The sequence below is a fragment of the Conger conger genome, chromosome 13 (genome assembly GCF_963514075.1).
Source record: "Conger conger chromosome 13, fConCon1.1, whole genome shotgun sequence".
Classification (NCBI taxonomy): domain Eukaryota; kingdom Metazoa; phylum Chordata; class Actinopteri; order Anguilliformes; family Congridae; genus Conger; species Conger conger.
In genome coordinates this window covers 1,409,666-1,429,682 of record NC_083772.1, presented here as the reverse complement: position 1 = coordinate 1,429,682, position 20,017 = coordinate 1,409,666, and the positions used below count along the sequence as shown (strand labels likewise).

Sequence of the window (20,017 nt, the reverse complement as noted above, 5' to 3'; positions counted from 1 at the left end):
ATTTATCATTTTAGTCCGTCTCCACTGAATAATATTAATGTGATTAATAATATTTTAAAGGTGCGAGACGAAGACTTATTACACATTAACAGAATCTTGCTGCATGCTGCATGCTCCTTCTCCAGATTCGTTTACAGAAGCTCATTCTGCCCTATTATTGTGCTGTACAGTTTTATTTGGGTGATATTGCCATAGATAGATATAAATGATAAAGTGACGTTTGGCTTGTGTTCAGTGGATTGATAATGCTTGTGGTAAATGTCAGTCATATGATGTGTCATGGTGATTTTTAGTCCTCAGCTTCTTCTAATACTGAATTAGTTCTGAATGAGATCTGCTTCCACTTACTGTGAGATTTTATTTTCAGTGTGTACAAATGCTTATAAACATGACCATTAATGTGACCACATTGCTTTCCAACCTTTCACATTTGTGAGTATTGAGATTTTATGATTTTCTGATCACACACACACAGATATATGCTCACGTTTCAGCCCACATCCATCACCCTCTTCAGTGGAACAGAACTCAAGTCCACAGCATGCGGGTCCTTAGTTTGGTGTTTTATTAAACAGTTTAATAATGTGATATTTATGTTAGCAAATGCATCCATTGTAATAGCTTTTTATTGACAGCACACCAGTAATGTAGCACTTTATTCCCTAAACTGAAAGAAAACTTGTAAAATGCAGAATAACACCACTCATGAGATAAGATGTGGGATGGTGATTGGTCAGAGCTGGTCGCAGTAATAATATGGGTGATGGTGATTGGTCAGGGCTTTAAGATGGGAGTTGGTTATTGGTCAGGGCTTTATGATGGGAGTCGGTGGTTGGTCAGGGCTTTATGATGGGAGTCGGTGGTTGGTCAGGGCTTTATGATGGGAGTCGGTGGTTGGTCAGGGCTTTAAGATGGGAGTCGGTGGTTGGTCAGGGCTTTAAGATGGGAGTCTGTGATTGGTCAGGGCTTTAAGATGGGAGTCTGTGATTGGTCAGGGCTTTAAGATGGGAGTGGGTGATTGGTCAGGGCTTTAAGATGGGAGTCTGTGGTTGGTCAGGGCTTTAAGATGGGAGTGGGTGATTGGTCAGGGCTTTAAGATGGGAGTCTGTGATTGGTCAGGGCTTTAAGATGGGAGTCTGTGATTGGTCAGGGCTTTAAGATGGGAGTCTGTGATTGGTCAGGGCTTTAAGATGGGAGTGGGTGATTGGTCAGGGCTTTAAGATGGGAGTCTGTGATTGGTCAGGGCTTTAAGATGGGAGTCTGTGATTGGTCAGGGCCTGTCGGGGTAGAGCAGGAAGCCGGAGAAGGTGCTGTCGTCCTCGCTGCTGGAGTAGGCCCCGTTCCAGTCGCGCAGCGTCTCCAGCCACACCTGGTCCCCGGCCGCCAGACGCAGCAGCACCAGGTTGGAGGCCTGGTCGATGTCCTGGCCGTACAGGGAGTCGCGTGTGCGCAGCCTCCGCACGCCGTTCACCACCAGCGCCGCGCGCAGCGGCCGGTTCCGCACCGTCAGGTGGTACGCGAACACGTACACGCCGGGCAGCGAGCAGTTGAACTTGCTGGCGGTGGCGTTGTAGTGCTCCTCGCCATTGTAGAAGACCTTGTCGAAGCGGATGGGGAAGCCGGGCGGGGGGAAGGACTTGCTGGGGAACAGCCCCACGCTGAAGCCAGAGCGCTCCCCCGCCTGGCTGGCCCCCTTCAGCCCGCGCAGCCCCCGGTCGCCTCTCCCTCCTGGGGGGCCGCGCTCCCCCTTCGGGCCGGTCCTCCCCCGCCCCCCCGGCGGGCCCACCGGCCCCCTCCGGCCCGGGTCCCCGTTCAGCCCCGGGACCCCCGGTTTACCCGGACTCCCCCCCACCCCAGAGGGCCCCGGGGCCCCGTTCACCCCCGGGGGGCCCCCCTCTCCCCTCGGCCCTGGGGGGCCGGGGTCCCCCCTCGGTCCTCTGTCCCCAAAAAACCCGCAGTCCCCCTTATTTCCAGAGTCGCCCTTTTCTCCTGGCGGGCCTTGGGGCCCCGCCGCCCCGCCCTGACCTGCCTCCCCCTTCTCGCCCTTGGTGCCGTTCACACACTGCTCCCCCTTCGGCCCTGGGGCTCCTCTCTCCCCCCTGGAGCCCTGGCCACCTGCAGGAAGATGGGGGAATTACACGGGGAAATGGGAAGGGTTCTTTTAATGCTGCTGCCACTGTGGGCATTAAAAGTGCATTTAGAGACAGAGTTTGGATCAATTTAATTTCAGTGAATTCAGCAAATTAATTAGAATTCAGTTAAAAACATGAAAGGTATTTTTACATTGCTGTATTGAATATGAATGAATCTCCTGAGTGCTGTGCCGTGGCCGTGTGCAGGACACATTGCTAAAGAATGCTGTGCCGTGGCTGTGTGCAGGACACATTGCTAAAGGGACGGTTCTGGTTTTTATTTGTACATTATCTTGGTTAACTGATTTCAGTCACGTTCTTCCCAAACCTTTCTCTCCAGGTTTTCCGAAAACTCCAGCAGTTCCCGGCATTCCAGCCTTTCCTTGTTCACCTTTGTCTCCTGAAAGACGGAAAGGATGAACATGAATAAATAATGTATGATAGATTGCAGTTTCACAAAATAAAATAAAAAAATATACAATTGTGTGTGAAATGATTTATTTATTATTATTTGCTCATTTCACCATGGTTGTTAAATAAATACTATTTTCCTTCTTTGAACTGAAAAAAATACATTTTTGCAATTTTATCATTTGTACAATATAGTAGAATATAGAATATAGTCGTCTGTATTTTGTCTTGTCAATTGTCTTGTATTTCAGGGAAGCTCTTTTTCATCAAATGTAATTGAAGACATTTTAATTCACTTTTGTCATTGTGTGAAAAAAATAACATTGTGAACACATTTAGCATTTTCTTCCCCATTGTTTGGAAATAAAATGTATGTATTCTGCAGTTTTATTTCAGAATTTTCACCATTGTTGAATAAAGTTTTTCTTTTCAGCGAACGGAGTAATAAAAACAAAATTAAACTATTTTTTGTGCAGTGTTTGGCTTTAGTATTTTGGTGTTGTGTAAAAGAATGTTTCCATCATGAATTAACAAAATTTGCATTAATTGTTAGTCTTACATTTTCCACTGAAACACATTTTTCATCATAAAATTATTTAATCACATTTCTATTCATTCATGTCAACTTATGTTATTTCCAATTAATTGTAATTTTTTTAGCAATTGTCCACTTTTTGGACAAAAGCATATATTTTCTATCATACGTTTTAAAAACTAAATTTTTGTTAAACATTTTTACCGTCTTATGAATTTGCTTGTGTTCCACTGACATTTTAACTAAGAAATGTCTTCAAATGAAACTCATTTTAAATTATCATAATTTTTAGCCCTTTTTTCCCTTTTTGGGCATAAAACTGTAGTATTATGTATTTTTTATTTTTACACCGAAAAAGATTTTTCATCATTAATGTCTGAAAATGCATTTCTCATCAATGATGTGGGAATGGAGTTAATATAAATATGATTACCTTTTGCATCAAAAAACTACATTGCATACTTTTTCTTCCCTTTCTTAACTTTTCGGACATAAGACTTTAGTCTGATCTGTGTTTCATTTTCCAGTGAAATAGATTTTTTCATCATTAATGTCTGAAAATGCATTTCTCATCAATGATGTGGGAATGGAGTTAATATAAATATGATTACCTTTTGCATCAAAAAACTACATTGCATATTTTTTCTTCCCTTTCTTAACTTTTCAGACATAAGACTTTAGTCTGATCTGTGTTTCATTTTCCAGTGAAATAGATTTTTTCATCAGTCTTATCTGTGTTTCATTTTCCAGTGAAATAGATTTTTTCATCATTAATGTCTGAAAATGCATTTCTCATCAATGATGTGGGAATGGAGTTAATATAAATATGATTACCTTTTGCATCAAAAAACTACATTGCATATTTTTTCTTCCCTTTCTTAACTTTTCGGACATAAGACTTTAGTCTGATCTGTGTTTCATTTTCCAGTGAAATCGATTTTTTCATCAGTCTTATCTGTGTTTCATTTTCCAGTGAAATATATTTTTTCATCATTAATGTCTGAAAATGCATTTCTCATCAATGATTTCAGAATGGTGTTAATATAAATATGATTACATTTTGCATCAAAAAAAAAACATTACATATTTCTTTTGCCCTTTCTTAACTTTTTCGACTTAAGACTTTAGTCTTATCTGTGTTTCATCTTCCAGTGAAATAGATTTTTTCATCATTAATGTCTGAAAATGCATTTCTCATCAATGATGTCAGAATGGTGCTAATATAAATATGATTACCTTTTGCATCAAAAAACATCACTGCATTTTTTTGTTGTTGCCCTTTCTTAACTTTTCGGACATATGACTATAGTCCTATCTGTGTTTCATTTTCCAGTGAAATAGATTTTTCATCATTAATGTCTGAAAATGCATTTCTCATCAATGATTTCAGAATGGTGTTAATATAAATATGATTACATTTTGCATCAAAAAAAAAACATTAAATATTTCTTTTGCCCTTTCTTAACTTTTTCGACTTAAGACTTTAGTCTTATCTGTGTTTCATCTTCCAGTGAAATATTTTTTCATCATTAATGTCTGAAAATGCATTTCTCATCAATGATGTAAGAATGGTGCTAATATAAATATGATTACATTTTGAATCAAAAAAAAAACATTACATATTTCTTTTGCCCTTTCTTAACTTTTTAGACTTAAGACTTTAGTCTTATCTGTGTTTCATCTTCCAGTGAAATATTTTTTCATCATTAATGTCTGAAAATGCATTTCTCATCAATGATGTAAGAATGGTGCTAATATAAATATGATTACCTTTTGCATCAAAAAACATCACTGCATTTTTTTTTTTTGCCCTTTCTTAACTTTTCGGACATATGACTATAGTCCTATCTGTGTTTCATTTTCCAGTGAAATAGATTTTTTCATCATTAATGTCTGAAAATGCATTTCTCATCAATGATGTGGGAATGGAGTTAATAAAAATATGATTACCTTTTGCATCAAAAAACTACATTGCATATTTTTCCTTCCCTTAACTTTTCAGACATAAGATTTTAGTCTGATCTGTGTTTCATTTTCCAGTGAAATAGATTTTTTCATCATTAATGTCTGGAAATGCATTTCTCATCAATGATTTCAGAATGGAGTTTATATAAATATGATTACCTTTTGCATCAAGAAACATCACTGCCATTTTTTTTGTTGCCCTTTCTTAACATTTCGGACATACGACTATAGTCCTATCTGTGTTTCATTATCCAGTGAAATATATTTTTTCATCATTAATGTCTGAAAATGCATTTCTCATCAATGATGTGGGAATGGTGCTAATATAAATATGATTACCTTTTGCATCAAAAAAACATTACATATTTCTTTTGCCCTTTCTTAACTTTTTCAACTTAAGACTTTAGTCTTATCTGTGTTTCATCGTCCAGTGAAATAGATTTTTTCATCATTAATGTCTGAAAATGCATTTCACATCAATGATGTGGGAATGGATTAACTATAAATATGATTACCTTTTGCATCAAAAAACTACATTGCATATTTTTTCTTCCCTTAACTTTTCAGACATAAGACTTTAGTCTGATCTGTGTTTCATTTTCCAGTGAAATCGATTTTTTCATCAGTCTTATCTGTGTTTCATTTTCCAGTGAAATAGATTTTTTCATCATTAATGTCTGGAAATGCATTTCTCATCAATGATTTCAGAATGGAGTTTATATAAATATGATTACCTTTTGCATCAAGAAACATCACTGCCATTTTTTTTGTTGCCCTTTCTTAACATTTCGGACATACGACTATAGTCCTATCTGTGTTTCATTTTCCAGTGAAATATATTTTTTCATCATTAATGTCTGAAAATGCATTTCTCATCAATGATTTCAGAATGGTGTTAATATAAATATGATTACATTTTGCATCAAAAAAAAAACATTACATATTTCTTTTGCCCTTTCTTAACTTTTTCGACTTAAGACTTTAGTCTTATCTGTGTTTCATCTTCCAGTGAAATAGATTTTTTCATCATTAATGTCTGAAAATGCATTTCTCATCAATGATGTCAGAATGGTGCTAATATAAATATGATTACCTTTTGCATCAAAAAACATCACTGCATTTTTTTGTTGTTGCCCTTTCTTAAATTTTCGGACATATGACTATAGTCCTATCTGTGTTTCATTTTCCAGTGAAATAGATTTTTCATCATTAATGTCTGAAAATGCATTTCTCATCAATGATTTCAGAATGGTGTTAATATAAATATGATTACATTTTGCATCAAAAAAAAAACATTAAATATTTCTTTTGCCCTTTCTTAACTTTTTCGACTTAAGACTTTAGTCTTATCTGTGTTTCATCTTCCAGTGAAATAGATTTTTTCATCATTAATGTCTGAAAATGCATTTCTCATCAATGATTTCAGAATGGTGCTAATATAAATATGATTACATTTTGCATCAAAAAACATCACTGCATTTTTTTTTGTTGCCCTTTCTTAACTTTTCGGACATATGACTATAGTCCTATCTGTGTTTCATTTTCCAGTGAAATAGATTTTTTCATCATTAATGTCTGAAAATGAATTTCTCATCAATGATGTGGGAATGGTGCTAATATAAATATGATTACCTTTTGCATCAAAAAAACATTACATATTTCTTTTGCCCTTTCTTAACTTTTTCAACTTAAGACTTTAGTCTTATCTGTGTTTCATCTTCCAGTGAAATAGATTTTTTCATCATTAATGTCTGAAAATGCATTTCACATCAATGATGTGGGAATGGATTAACTATAAATATGATTACCTTTTGCATCAAAAAACTACATTGCATATTTTTTCTTCCCTTAGCTTTTCAGACATAAGACTTTAGTCTGATCTATGTTTCATTTTCCAGTGAAATAGATTTTTTCATCATTAATGTCTGGAAATGCATTTCTCATCAATGATTTCAGAATGGAGTTTATATAAATATGATTACCTTTTGCATCAAGAAACATCACTGCCATTTTTTTTGTTGCCCTTTCTTAACTTTTCGGACATACGACTATAGTCCTATCTGTGTTTCATTTTCCAGTGAAATAGATTTTTTCATCATTAATGTCTGGAAATGCATTTCTCATCAATGATTTCAGAATGGAGTTTATATAAATATGATTACCTTTTGCATCAAGAAACATCACTGCCATTTTTTTTGTTGCCCTTTCTTAACTTTTCGGACATACGACTATAGTCCTATCTGTGTTTCATTTTCCAGTGAAATAGATTTTTTCATCATTAATGTCTGGAAATGCATTTCTCATCAATGATTTCAGAATGGTGTAAATATAAATATGATTACATTTTGCATCAAAAAAAAAACATTAAATATTTCTTTTGCCCTTTCTTAACTTTTTTGACTTAAGACTTTAGTCTTATCTGTGTTTCATCTTCCAGTGAAATAGATTTTTTCATCATTAATGTCTGAAAATGCATTTCTCATCAATGATGTCAGAATGGTGCTAATATGAATATGATTACCTTTTGCATCAAAAAACATCACAGCATTTTTTTTTGTTGCCCTTTCTTAACTTTTCGGACATATGACTATAGTCCTATCTGTGTTTCATTTTCCAGTGAAATAGATTTTTTCATCATTAATGTCTGAAAATGCATTTCTCATCAATGATGTGGGAATGGAGTTAATAAAAATATGATTACCTTTTGCATCAAAAAACTACATTGCATATTTTTCCTTCCCTTAACTTTTCAGACATAAGATTTTAGTCTGATCTGTGTTTCATTTTCCAGTGAAATAGATTTTTTCATCATTAATGTCTGGAAATGCATTTCTCATCAATGATTTCAGAATGGAGTTTATATAAATATGATTACCTTTTGCATCAAGAAACATCACTGCCATTTTTTTTGTTGCCCTTTCTTAACATTTCGGACATACGACTATAGTCCTATCTGTGTTTCATTTTCCAGTGAAATATATTTTTTCATCATTAATGTCTGAAAATGCATTTCTCATCAATGATGTGGGAATGGTGCTAATATAAATATGATTACCTTTTGCATCAAAAAAACATTACATATTTCTTTTGCCCTTTCTTAACTTTTTCAACTTAAGACTTTAGTCTTATCTGTGTTTCATCGTCCAGTGAAATTGATTTTTTCATCATTAATGTCTGAAAATGCATTTCACATCAATGATATGGGAATGGATTAACTATAAATATGATTAGCTTTTGCATCAAAAAACTACATTGCATATTTTTTCTTCCCTTAACTTTTCAGACATAAGACTTTAGTCTGATCTGTGTTTCATTTTCCAGTGAAATCGATTTTTTCATCAGTCTTATCTGTGTTTCATTTTCCAGTGAAATAGATTTTTTCATCATTAATGTCTGAAAATGCATTTCTCATCAATGATTTCAGAATGGTGTTAATATAAATATGATTACATTTTGCATCAAAAAAAAAACATTACATATTTCTTTTGCCCTTTCTTAACTTTTTCGACTTAAGACTTTAGTCTTATCTGTGTTTCATCTTCCAGTGAAATAGATTTTTTCATCATTAATGTCTGAAAATGCATTTCTCATCAATGATGTCAGAATGGTGCTAATATAAATATGATTACCTTTTGCATCAAAAAAAAAACATTAAATATTTCTTTTGCCCTTTCTTAACTTTTTCGACTTAAGACTTTAGTCTTATCTGTGTTTCATCTTCCAGTGAAATAGATTTTTTCATCATTAATGTCTGAAAATGCATTTCTCATCAATGATGTCAGAATGGTGCTAATATAAATATGATTACCTTTTGCATCAAAAAACATCACTGCATTTTTTTTTGTTGCCCTTTCTTAACTTTTCGGACATATGACTATAGTCCTATCTGTGTTTCATTTTCCAGTGAAATAGATTTTTCATCATTAATGTCTGAAAATGCATTTCTCATCAATGATTTCAGAATGGTGTTAATATAAATATGATTACCTTTTGCATCAAAAAAAAAACATTAAATATTTCTTTTGCCCTTTCTTAACTTTTTCGACTTAAGACTTTAGTCTTATCTGTGTTTCATCTTCCAGTGAAATAGATTTTTTCATCATTAATGTCTGAAAATGAATTTCTCATCAATGATGTGGGAATGGTGCTAATATAAATATGATTACCTTTTGCATCAAAAAAACATTACATATTTCTTTTGCCCTTTCTTAACTTTTTCAACTTAAGACCTTAGTCTTATCTGTGTTTCATCTTCCAGTGAAATTGATTTTTTCATCATTAATGTCTGAAAATGCATTTCACATCAATGATGTGGGAATGGATTAACTATAAATATGATTACCTTTTGCATCAAAAAACTACATTGCATATTTTTTCTTCCCTTAGCTTTTCAGACATAAGACTTTAGTCTGATCTATGTTTCATTTTCCAGTGAAATAGATTTTTTCATCATTAATGTCTGGAAATGCATTTCTCATCAATGATTTCAGAATGGAGTTTATATAAATATGATTACCTTTTGCATCAAGAAACATCACTGCCATTTTTTTTGTTGCCCTTTCTTAACTTTTCGGACATACGACTATAGTCCTATCTGTGTTTCATTTTCAGTGAAATAGATTTTTTCATCATTAATGTCTGGAAATGCATTTCTCATCAATGATTTCAGAATGGAGTTTATATAAATATGATTACCTTTTGCATCAAGAAACATCACTGCCATTTTTTTTGTTGCCCTTTCTTAACTTTTCGGACATACGACTATAGTCCTATCTGTGTTTCATTTTCCAGTGAAATAGATTTTTTCATCATTAATGTCTGAAAATGTATTTCTCATCAATGATTTCAGAATGGTGTTAATATAAATATGATTACATTTTGCATCAAAAAAAAAACATTACATATTTATTTTGCCCTTTCTTAACTTTTTCGACTTAAGACTTTAGTCTTATCTGTGTTTCATCTTCCAGTGAAATAGATTTTTTCATCATTAATGTCTGAAAATGCATTTCTCATCAATGATGTCAGAATGGTGCTAATATAAATATGATTACCTTTTGCATCAAGAAACATCACTGCCATTTTTTTTGTTGCCCTTTCTTAACTTTTCGGACATACGACTATAGTCCTATCTGTGTTTCATTTTCCAGTGAAATAGATTTTTTCATCATTAATGTCTGAAAATGCATTTCTCATCAATGATTTCAGAATGGTGTTAATATAAATATGATTACATTTTGCATCAAAAAAAAAACATTACATATTTCTTTTGCCCTTTCTTAACTTTTTCGACTTAAGACTTTAGTCTTATCTTTGTTTCATCTTCCAGTGAAATAGATTTTTTTCATCATTAATGTCTGGAAATGCATTTCTCATCAATGATTTCAGAATGGAGTTTATATAAATATGATTACCTTTTGCATCAAGAAACATCACTGCCATTTTTTTTGTTGCCCTTTCTTAACTTTTCCGACATACGACTCTAGTCCTATCTGTGTTTCATTATCCAGTGAAATAGATTTTTTCATCATTAATGTCTGAAAATGCATTTCTCATCAATGATGTGGGAATGGTGTTAATATAAATATGATTACCTTTTGCATCAAAAAAACATTACATATTTCTTTTGCCCTTTCTTAACTTTTTTGACTTAAGACTTTAGTCTTATCTGTGTTTCATTTTCCAGTGAAATAGATTTTTTCATCATTAATGTCTGAAAATGCATTTCTCATCAATGATGTGGGAATGGAGTTAATATAAATATGATTACCTTTTGCATCAGAAAACTACATTGCATATTTTTTCTTCCCTTAACTTTTCAGACATAAGACTTTAGTCTGATCTGTGTTTCATTTTCCAGTGAAATCGATTTTTTCATCAGTCTTATCTGTGTTTCATTTTCCAGTGAAATAGATTTTTTCATCATTAATGTCTGGAAATGCATTTCTCATCAATGATTTCAGAATGGAGTTTATATAAATATGATTACCTTTTGCATCAAGAAACATCACTGCCATTTTTTTTGTTGCCCTTTCTTAACTTTTCGGACTTAAGACTTTAGTCTTATCTGTGTTTCATTTTCCAGTGAAATAGATTTTTTCATCATTAATGTCTGAAAATGCATTTCTCATCAATGATGTGGGAATGGAGTTAATATAAATATGATTACCTTTTGCATCAGAAAACTACATTGCATATTTTTTCTTCCCTTAACTTTTCAGACGTAAGACTTTAGGCTGATCTGTGTTTCATTTTCCAGTGAAATCAATTTGTTCATCAGTCTTATCATCAGTCTTATCATCTTATTCATCAGTCTTATCTTATCTTACCTTTTGCATCAAAAAACATCACTTCCATTTTTTTTTGTTGCCCTCTCTTAACTTTTCGGACATACGACTATAGTCCTATCTGTGTTTCATTTTCCAGTGAAATAGATTTTTTCATCATTAATGTCTGAAAATGCATTTCTCATCAATGATTTCAGAATGGTGTTAATATAAATATGATTACCTTTTGCATCAAAAAAAACATTACATATTTCTTTTGCCCTTTCTTAACTTTTTCAACTTAAGACTTTAGTCTTATCTGTGTTTCATTTTCCAGTGAAATAGATTTTTTCATCAATAATGTCTGAAAATGCATTTCTCATCAATGATGTCAGAATGGTGCTAATATAAATATGATTACCTTTTGCATCAAAAAACATCACTACATTTTTTTTTTGCCCTTTCTTAACTTTTCGGACATAAGACAATAAGTAGAATATATTTTCCATTTTCCCACAAAACAGATTTTTTTAAATAAATGTCTTATGCATTTCAATTAATTTATCTCAGTATGGTTGAATTATAAATATGATTACCTATTAATTTGCATTATTGTTTTTTGGACATAAGGCTTTTATATTTTTCATTTTCCAGTGAAACTGATTTTTTATCATGAATGTCTGAAAATGCATTTTCCAATTAAACTTATTATTCATAAAACAAATCTTCCAACAGATATTTGTTGATTTCAGTGAGACGCATAATAATGAATTTAATTTTGCATTTGACATTTATCATTTCCTGTTTTTCCTGTGAACATTTTTTTTCTTAATTAATTAATTACATTTATTTATTTATTTATTATTATTTCGTTATTTATTTAACAATATGTGCTGTATGAAAAAAAATTCTAATCCATCTGAGTGGAAACATATAGACCAGTGGTCTCCAACCCTGGTCCTGGAGGGCTACAGGGTCTGCTGGTTTTTGCTGTTACTCTGTGCATAATTAACCAATTAGAGCTGATTATGCAGTTAACTCACCTCACCTGGTTACCTGGGTCTCAACAGGGTGTTTAGGTGAAAACCAGCAGACCCAGTGGTTCTGCAGGACCAGGGTTGGGGACCACTGATACAGACTGTGGCCCTGTGCATTGCCTTTGTAATGTGGCGTCAGATGCAGGTGGAACTCCCACCTTTGGCACCCCTCTCTCCGGGAGGGCCAGAGGGGCCTGGGGGACCTGTGATTCCTGGGGGGCCCATCTCTCCCAGTTCACCTGCCACACCTGCCACACATGAACCATGGATCTCCATTCATCATAAATACATATATACATAAGTACTAATAAGAAATAATATAATTTAAACATGTGATTTGAAAAGCCACATAAAAGCATTATTTATAACTGTGTTTAAGTTGTGTAGTCTTTATGACCGGTCCCATATTTGTGATCCGGTATTATATATGAATAAATCTGTTTCTACTTTACATAACTTAAAATGTATGTGCTTATGGAATTGTGACATTCTTCTATCCTCTCTCACTCTCTCACACTCTCACACTCTCACTCTCTCACTGTCTCACTCTCTCACTCTCTCATACTCCCACACTCTCTCACCCTCTCACGGTCTCTCTCACTCTCTCACTCTCACCCTCTCTCACACTCTCACTCCTCTCTAACTCTCTCAGTCTCACTCTCTCTCTCTTCCTCCCTCTCTCTCTCTCTCTCTACCTGGGGGTCCTCTGTCTCCCATCGGCCCTGGGGGTCCATGTTCGGGGGGGCAACACTCGCAGAAGTTGAAGTAGCACTCGTTGTAGTCCAGGGTGTAGTTGTCTTGGCTGACCCCAGGGGGCGCTGGGCTGTCTATGTGGTAGTCGGGGTAGTAGTCGCTGGGGTAGGTGCTGTCTGTGGTGGGGGGGGTGTCTCCGGGCAGGGCCAGGGGGCGGGGGGTGGTGAGGGGGGTCTGGGCCAGGCCTGGGGGGGCCATGGGCTTCTTGGTGAACTTGTACTTGGGCTGATGCGTGGTTTTACCCCACACCAGAGTCGCCAAAACCACCACTACCAGGAGCACCCCGCGAAGAGAGACCAGCATCTTACTGTCTGAGGACACAGAGACAACAGCGTGGTCTCACTCAGGAGCTGTCCATCACATGTCATTCTGTCAAACAAATGTCATCATAATACTGGTAGCGAAACAATACTGTAATGAATATGGGTTTCCTTTAAACGTGTTAGCAATCTGCAGCAGTTTTTGAGGTGTCTAAAGGGTAAAACAATGTAAACAATGTAAACAATGTGAAAACAATTATTTGATCAAGGTCTGGCTACAATAATAATAATATCTCTGAGGACAGCATGAGCTGAGCTGTGAAATCAGAAATTTCATCTCAGTTGGGATACTATGATGACCAGCATTACCACTGCAAATCACTGCAAATCACTGCCGTGTTCTTCTGTCTAAAGGACGGACAGTATGGCATGCAAACACAATATTGAGAAAACCACAAAAATCTCTACCAGAGACAATTCTCCTACACATCCTTGCAGAGGTGGAAAGTACAGCCATGTTTTTTGATGGCTGATTTCACAAATTAATTCTACGTCCTGGTTGAAGAATTGTATCTCTTGCGAATAGCTATTCCATTTTAACAGTTATTCTGTACTTCTATTCCACACTTTCCCTCCGAGATGTCCTGATATTCAGCTCAAGTTTAATCACGCTGTACAGATGCCTTTCAGAACAAGGGCCGGTCAGAGCTTGGACATGACCAGTCGGTTCAGGCCGACCCACAACACGGAAAAGAGCAGAGCGGGTGTTGAAGTTTGATCAATATTCTCTTATTTGAAAACCAGGAATGTTTAGAATAATGATGAAGTTTGATTTAAATGCTTTTATTAAAACTGTGAAATGGTTAGAATTGAGAATAAGTGAATAAGTCAGCATGAGCAATTAGAACTGTATGTCTGTTCAAACACATTGAGCTGCAAAGTACAGTGCAGAGAACACTTAATCAGGTGTTTACAAACCATGCCATTCGATATGACCTGTTTTTTGCCGGTCAAGCAATATGTGTCTTTGCAGAGAAATGCTTTGAGTTAGTGATCACCAGCCAATTTGCCTGCATCATTATAGAGGCGAAAGGTTAAGACAGCTCAGCTTTCGTAGAGTGACAGAAAATATTAAGGCGGGTTAAGAGGGACAATGTGATGTTATATGACAATTGATTGGTTAGCTATAATGTATAAAGACTAGGATACTTCCTACTGTTACTTTGGAATTCTCTGGTCTCTGGAAGCTTCTTGCACGGAGCACACAGATTAATCTGTTTTATTTTAAACTAAAGATTTGTAATGAGCAACTATTGACTCTGAATATTTCTTCAACATCATTGCTGCCAATACAACTTCACCCAAGTAAAAGGGACGAGGGGGAAAAGGGACACTGCAGCCTGTCGAGTAACTCCCGATCAGCAAACCGGAAGGAAATCAAAGATAATCACACGTGTCGCAAAGACAATAAAATGTAACCAAAAACCTATAACGGAGGTTGTAACCACCACTCACACCAGGAAAAAAAAAACATGCTTTCTTCCAAGGTACTCATTCGTCTTCCTTCTTTGTGGCAGTTTGCTTGAAAATCATTCATTTCAAGTTCTTGCAGTCACACAGGATAGTGGTTCAACGGGCCAGAACCTCCTGGCTCTTCAGTCCGTCTCTGGTGTGTAAGGGTCAGGGTTTTCTTCGGCCAGAGCGGCTTCATGACTTAATCTGATCTTTTTCAGACACACTCTGACCGGCGTTTTTACCTGCGCTTCACTCAAAACTTTCAGCCGAAGAAAGAGCGACAAAACACACAGAGGAGCCGAAGCAGAGGAACGCCGCGCTGCTCTTACCTCCGGGAGGAGCCGCTGATCTGTCTCCGCACGCCCCGGCCCGACGGTACCTCACAGAGCTCAGAAACTTCCAGAACCACCGGTCTGATTTTACCTCACGACCCGAGTGCCCCAGAGCCCTGGGCCAATCATATCGCAGCAGGGGGCTCTGGGCAGGCGTCTGAAACCCAAGGAAATGCTAATGCTGGAATGTTCTGATGCCGGCCGGGTGGGAAGCGGGGGTTTGGGTCGAGGCAGAACCAGCGGACGCGTATCTTTACCCCCCTTGTGCTCAACGCCTTTGTGACACGAGACACCGGCCTCTCCTCTGTCCCTCTCCACAAAAAGGGCCCGGCAGGTGGGGGGGGCACCGGGGGGGTCACCTGATACGGAAGGAATTCCAGCTTCACCCACGATGCACTGGGGCGGGGGATTAAAGCAAGGCCTGGGAGGGAGGGCAGCGGGGTGTAAGGCATCCTGGGATATGGAGCCAGACCACACTGTACCTGACACAGGTGAGTGAGTGCAGACTGACCCCCCCTCCACCCCACAGGGGGGGGCTTTACCTGGAGTACACCCACATCACCTGCCAAGAGCTGTTTCTTCTGAAGGAGCAGGATCTACTGATGGAAGTTATGGGATTTTCCATTAACCATAGCCAAAGATGCATCAAATTGAAGACCGGCATAATTGGTATAGCTGCTATAAGGGCTGAATGATCCCACTTTTACATGGTGCCATCAAGACATGAACATTCACACCAAGTAGCTCATGACGCTCAGACATTGCTACGCCTGTTAATTGGCTGCTGATATCTGATCATGTTTTTTATGTCTTTTGATCTTTGGAAACACTTTTTGAGACTTCCACAGAGACGGAGCTATAGGCACTTCTTCAATTGTCAGAGAGGTGTCAAAACTGAATCGTGAGCGGCCTGTCTATCTCCATCCCTCCTAGACACAACACATGATCAATTTCAATATATTCTGATTTTAAAATATATGTTTTTTTTTAATGCAGATGATACACAATGTTATATGACAACATTCGTTAAACATTTTTGTGTCTCAGGGGTCCCCCACTGCTGCTCACAGTGCACCCCACTAACTACGCTCCTGGTGTGGTCCATCAGCGTGACCTCCTCTACACTGCCCTCACCCTGGAGGGGGGGTAGCCCTCGAGCAGACCCCCGTCAGCCATGCGTCTCAGATGCTATCACTGCCATCCACTTGGTTCTTATCCAAGAAAGCTTTCGCCTAAAGAGCAAGTAAACGTCACTCAATCAGCCCCCGCTGCAGGTCAGCCGGGCAGTGAAGAACGTGAATCTGCTCTCCCACTTAACGACTCAAGATCCCATCACAGCCAACCACACCAAGATACCAACATAACATAACGACTATACACCACCACAATCAGGCAATCCACAGATGTTAATACGAAAAAACAAAATAACATAACATTACATTACATTACATTACATTATGAACAGGCCAGCCAGCAAAGTTTATCTACTGCTTAGTTTGCTTAAAAGCTAAATAGCAAATTAAAAGGTATTGGTTCGGGATGTTCAGGATGTCAAACGTTTTCCAATTTTATTATATACTGTTTTACATATGAATGGACATTAAGTAGGTAACAGGTGCCAAGAGAAAAAAATATTTTTAAATGAGATTGCATTCCAACACACTGTATGCCATTTGTATCTTGCAAAACAACCTTTAACAGAATATCAAACATTCAGGAAACAATCATTCCTCAGTGTCTTGGGTACAAAAACAATGACGCAGGGTTACAGGAAGGATTATGGAAGGATTACGCCTGAAACGTTTGTTATTCTGTTAAAGGTTAGAGTGTGCTGGAGGTGACCAGGTCAGAATGAAGGACTACATTTGAGTAGCATCACGCCACTGAAGGTAAAGAACGATTAGACTAATCCAGCATTCCAGGGAACACCTGAAATGTCAAACAGCCAATCAGACCAAAGAGAGAGGGAGAGAGAGGGAGAGAGAGGGGAAAGAGAGGGGGAGAGAGAGGGGGCAAAAAGAGAGGCAAAGAGAGAGAGGGAGAAGAGAGGGAGAGAGGGAGAGAGAGAAGAGAGAGGGAGAGAGGGAGAGAAAGAGAGGGGGAGAGAGAGTGAGCGAGAGAGAGGGAGAGAGAGGGGGGAGAGAGGGGGAGAGAGGGGAAGAGAGAGGGAAAGAGAGGGAGAGAAAGAGAGGGGGAGAGAGAGAGGGAGAGAGAGGGAGAGAGAGAAGAGAGAGGGAGAGAGGGAGAGAAAGAGCGGGGGAGAGAGAGAGGGGGAGAGAGGGGAAGAGAGAGGGAGAGAGAGGGAGAGAAAGGGAGGGGGAGAGAGAGAGAGGGAGATATGTGCTGTTGCTCATCAGTCTGTGTGCGGTGCATTGTGGGAAGCGTTGAGCTGAGCTCCAGAACGGCGTTCTGCAGCAGATCAAAGCCTGGCTGTGTGGTGCGGATGGGGTTTCCGCGCAATTAGCCAGAATTAAGCAGCGCAGTCAGAGTATCCAGTGACCGCCTTGATTGTTCAGCCATAGACAAAGCTCCCTCTCTCTTTCTTTCTCTCCCTTCTGTTTTTCTCTCCATCTTTCCCCTTCTTTGAATCCCATTCCTTCACTCCATCATTCCCCCGGTACTCTCTCCCGCCATCTCACCCCCATTTCTTTCCTTCTTCTTTCTTTCCCTCCATCTCTCTCCCTCTCCACTCTTTCTCCCTGTCCCCTCTCTCTCCCTCTTTCCCATTCTCTCTCTCTAAGGTAAAGAGCTCTCAGCTCTAATTTGATCGGCCCTGCTGGACCTGCGTGTGGAAGGGCTCCGGTAACAATGGGGCAGATATCCTATCTGAAGCCCCAGAGGACTCAGTGTTGTGGGGCCGGTTGTTCCAGACTGACCCCGACATGCCCCCCCCGCCACCCTGCATGCGGGGGTGAATGTGTGCCACTTGCAGCCTCGGTGGGGCAGATAGGCAGGGGGCGGGGCAGATAGGCAGGTGCCAGCCACATCAACAGTACAGAGCCAAATAAAGAAAACGTATGTCTTTGTCCCAAACATTATGGAGCTCTCTCTCTCTCTCTCTCTCTCTCTCTCTCTCTCACACACACACACACTGGGTTAACACTGTTCAAGTTCTGCTTAGATGGCAGAATTGTGACCAACGAGAAGCTATGAAATCATACTGAAATCATATTCACTCTATAACGCTATCCTTATGAGGAGCAGTTACTGGCATTATGTTTTGAGGGTAGACCTTTCTTTCAAAGGTCAGTTGAAACACATTTTTCAAAAGTTTTAAAACATACATTTACAAGCATTTATCAGGTAACAAAGGTCACTGAATTAAGCCACCGAAGACCTATGTAGGAATAACCGTAAAGAGCACAAGGTTGAATTGAAGATTAACAATCAAAATTCAATTCACGGTGAATATCGTTGCGTGTTCTGGTTGTTACCACAGGAGGGCGCTAATACAACCTTAGACTCCTTAGAGGTTGTAAATTAACATGTGTACGTTTTGTCTTGACAATCGTGATAAACACATCGCTCCATAGAAGTTTTTTTTTTTTTTTGTAGTACTGAAAGGATCGCGATCATACGTTCATATTGGAGGGACTCTCATCTGAGCAGATGGTGAATTATTTAGTTTGTAAAGATCTTTCAGCTTACAGAAATACATGGACATATCAGACATGACAAGGAGCTGCAGTGTGTGTCCAGCACACTGATGATCAAGTAAACGGGTAAACAGATGCCACAAACCAATATCACTTCACTTTTCGAAAAACAAGCATGCAGTGCACTTACCATTTCTCTAATAGCCAAGAAAATATCTTTCCCATTAAACCAAAAGAAAAAAAAAAACATTAAAAAACAAAACCCCAAAAAAGTTCAACAATTCATTTTCTGCAGCAAAATGTGCAGTGTAAAAAAGAAAAAAAAATTCTGACAGAACGCCTTTTATCCAGTGTGGACTTGTGTAAACTGCAAAACTTGCCTGACTCAATAAATTCATAAAAGTATTAGACCTACAACCCACGTCCCACATGTCCTGCATTCAGCAGACATTTTATCCAAAGCAATGTACAATAAGTGCATCCCAAAGCTCACTATTACAACTACAGAGCGGGACGGATAAGATGCAATTCGCAAAGGAGAATCAGCTGAGAATCTACAGCCATGCTCAACACATGGCCAGGTCAGGGAGTAAATAAGGTGAGCAACTACAGCACCAGAATAAATACAAATGCAACGTTCCTACAGGAAAATACACAGAGTGCCACAGGAGGGCTCAAACGCAGAGAGGTGATGCGCAGGTGTTAATCGCTCCGATGTAAAGTTACTCATTTACCTGTGGGGTTTTCTGCAGGCAGGTGTCGTGCTGCTGTCGGTCCCCTGCTCTGGGAGGAAATGGTCGGGCTGATCTGCGCTCTGATAGGACGGCTGCAGCGGGTGATGCTGATTGGAGGACAGTGTTCCGCTCAGGCGCTGCGAGGTCATCGATAGTGAAGCCCCCCCCCCGAAACCCGACACCCCCACGGGCACTTTCATCCTCATTTACTTACCGTGCTGGCTCTCTGTCTGTCTTACCCCCCCCTCTCTCTCTCCCTCTCTCTCTCTGTCTTTACCCCCTCTCTCTACCCCCCTCTCTCTCAATCTCTCTCTCTCTCTGTCTTTACCCCCTCTCTCTACCCCCCCTCTCTCTCCCTCTCTCTCTCTGACTTTACCCCCTCTCTCTACCCACCCCCTCTCTCTCTCTCTCTCTCTGTCTTTACCCCCCTCTCTCTACCCCCCTCTCTCTCAATCTTTCTCTCCCTCCCTCTCTGTCTGTC

General features: G+C 38.5%; 1 protein-coding gene across 1 annotated transcript; it reads right to left on the bottom strand.

Annotated features, from left to right (window-relative positions):
• Nucleotides 1–1,065: 1,065 nt before the first annotated feature.
• On the bottom strand, nt 1,066–19,685 carry otol1b (otolin 1b). Its single transcript, XM_061217642.1, has 7 exons — nt 19,537–19,685; nt 15,204–15,322; nt 13,342–13,410; nt 13,042–13,233; nt 12,505–12,594; nt 2,461–2,532; nt 1,066–2,115 (listed from the first exon to the last, which is right to left on the bottom strand). Exons 1-7 carry the CDS (start codon nt 19,683–19,685, stop codon nt 1,271–1,273), a joined length of 1,536 nt encoding a protein of 511 aa, XP_061073626.1. The 3' UTR covers nt 1,066–1,270.
• Between the last annotated feature and the right edge of the window lie 332 nt (nt 19,686–20,017).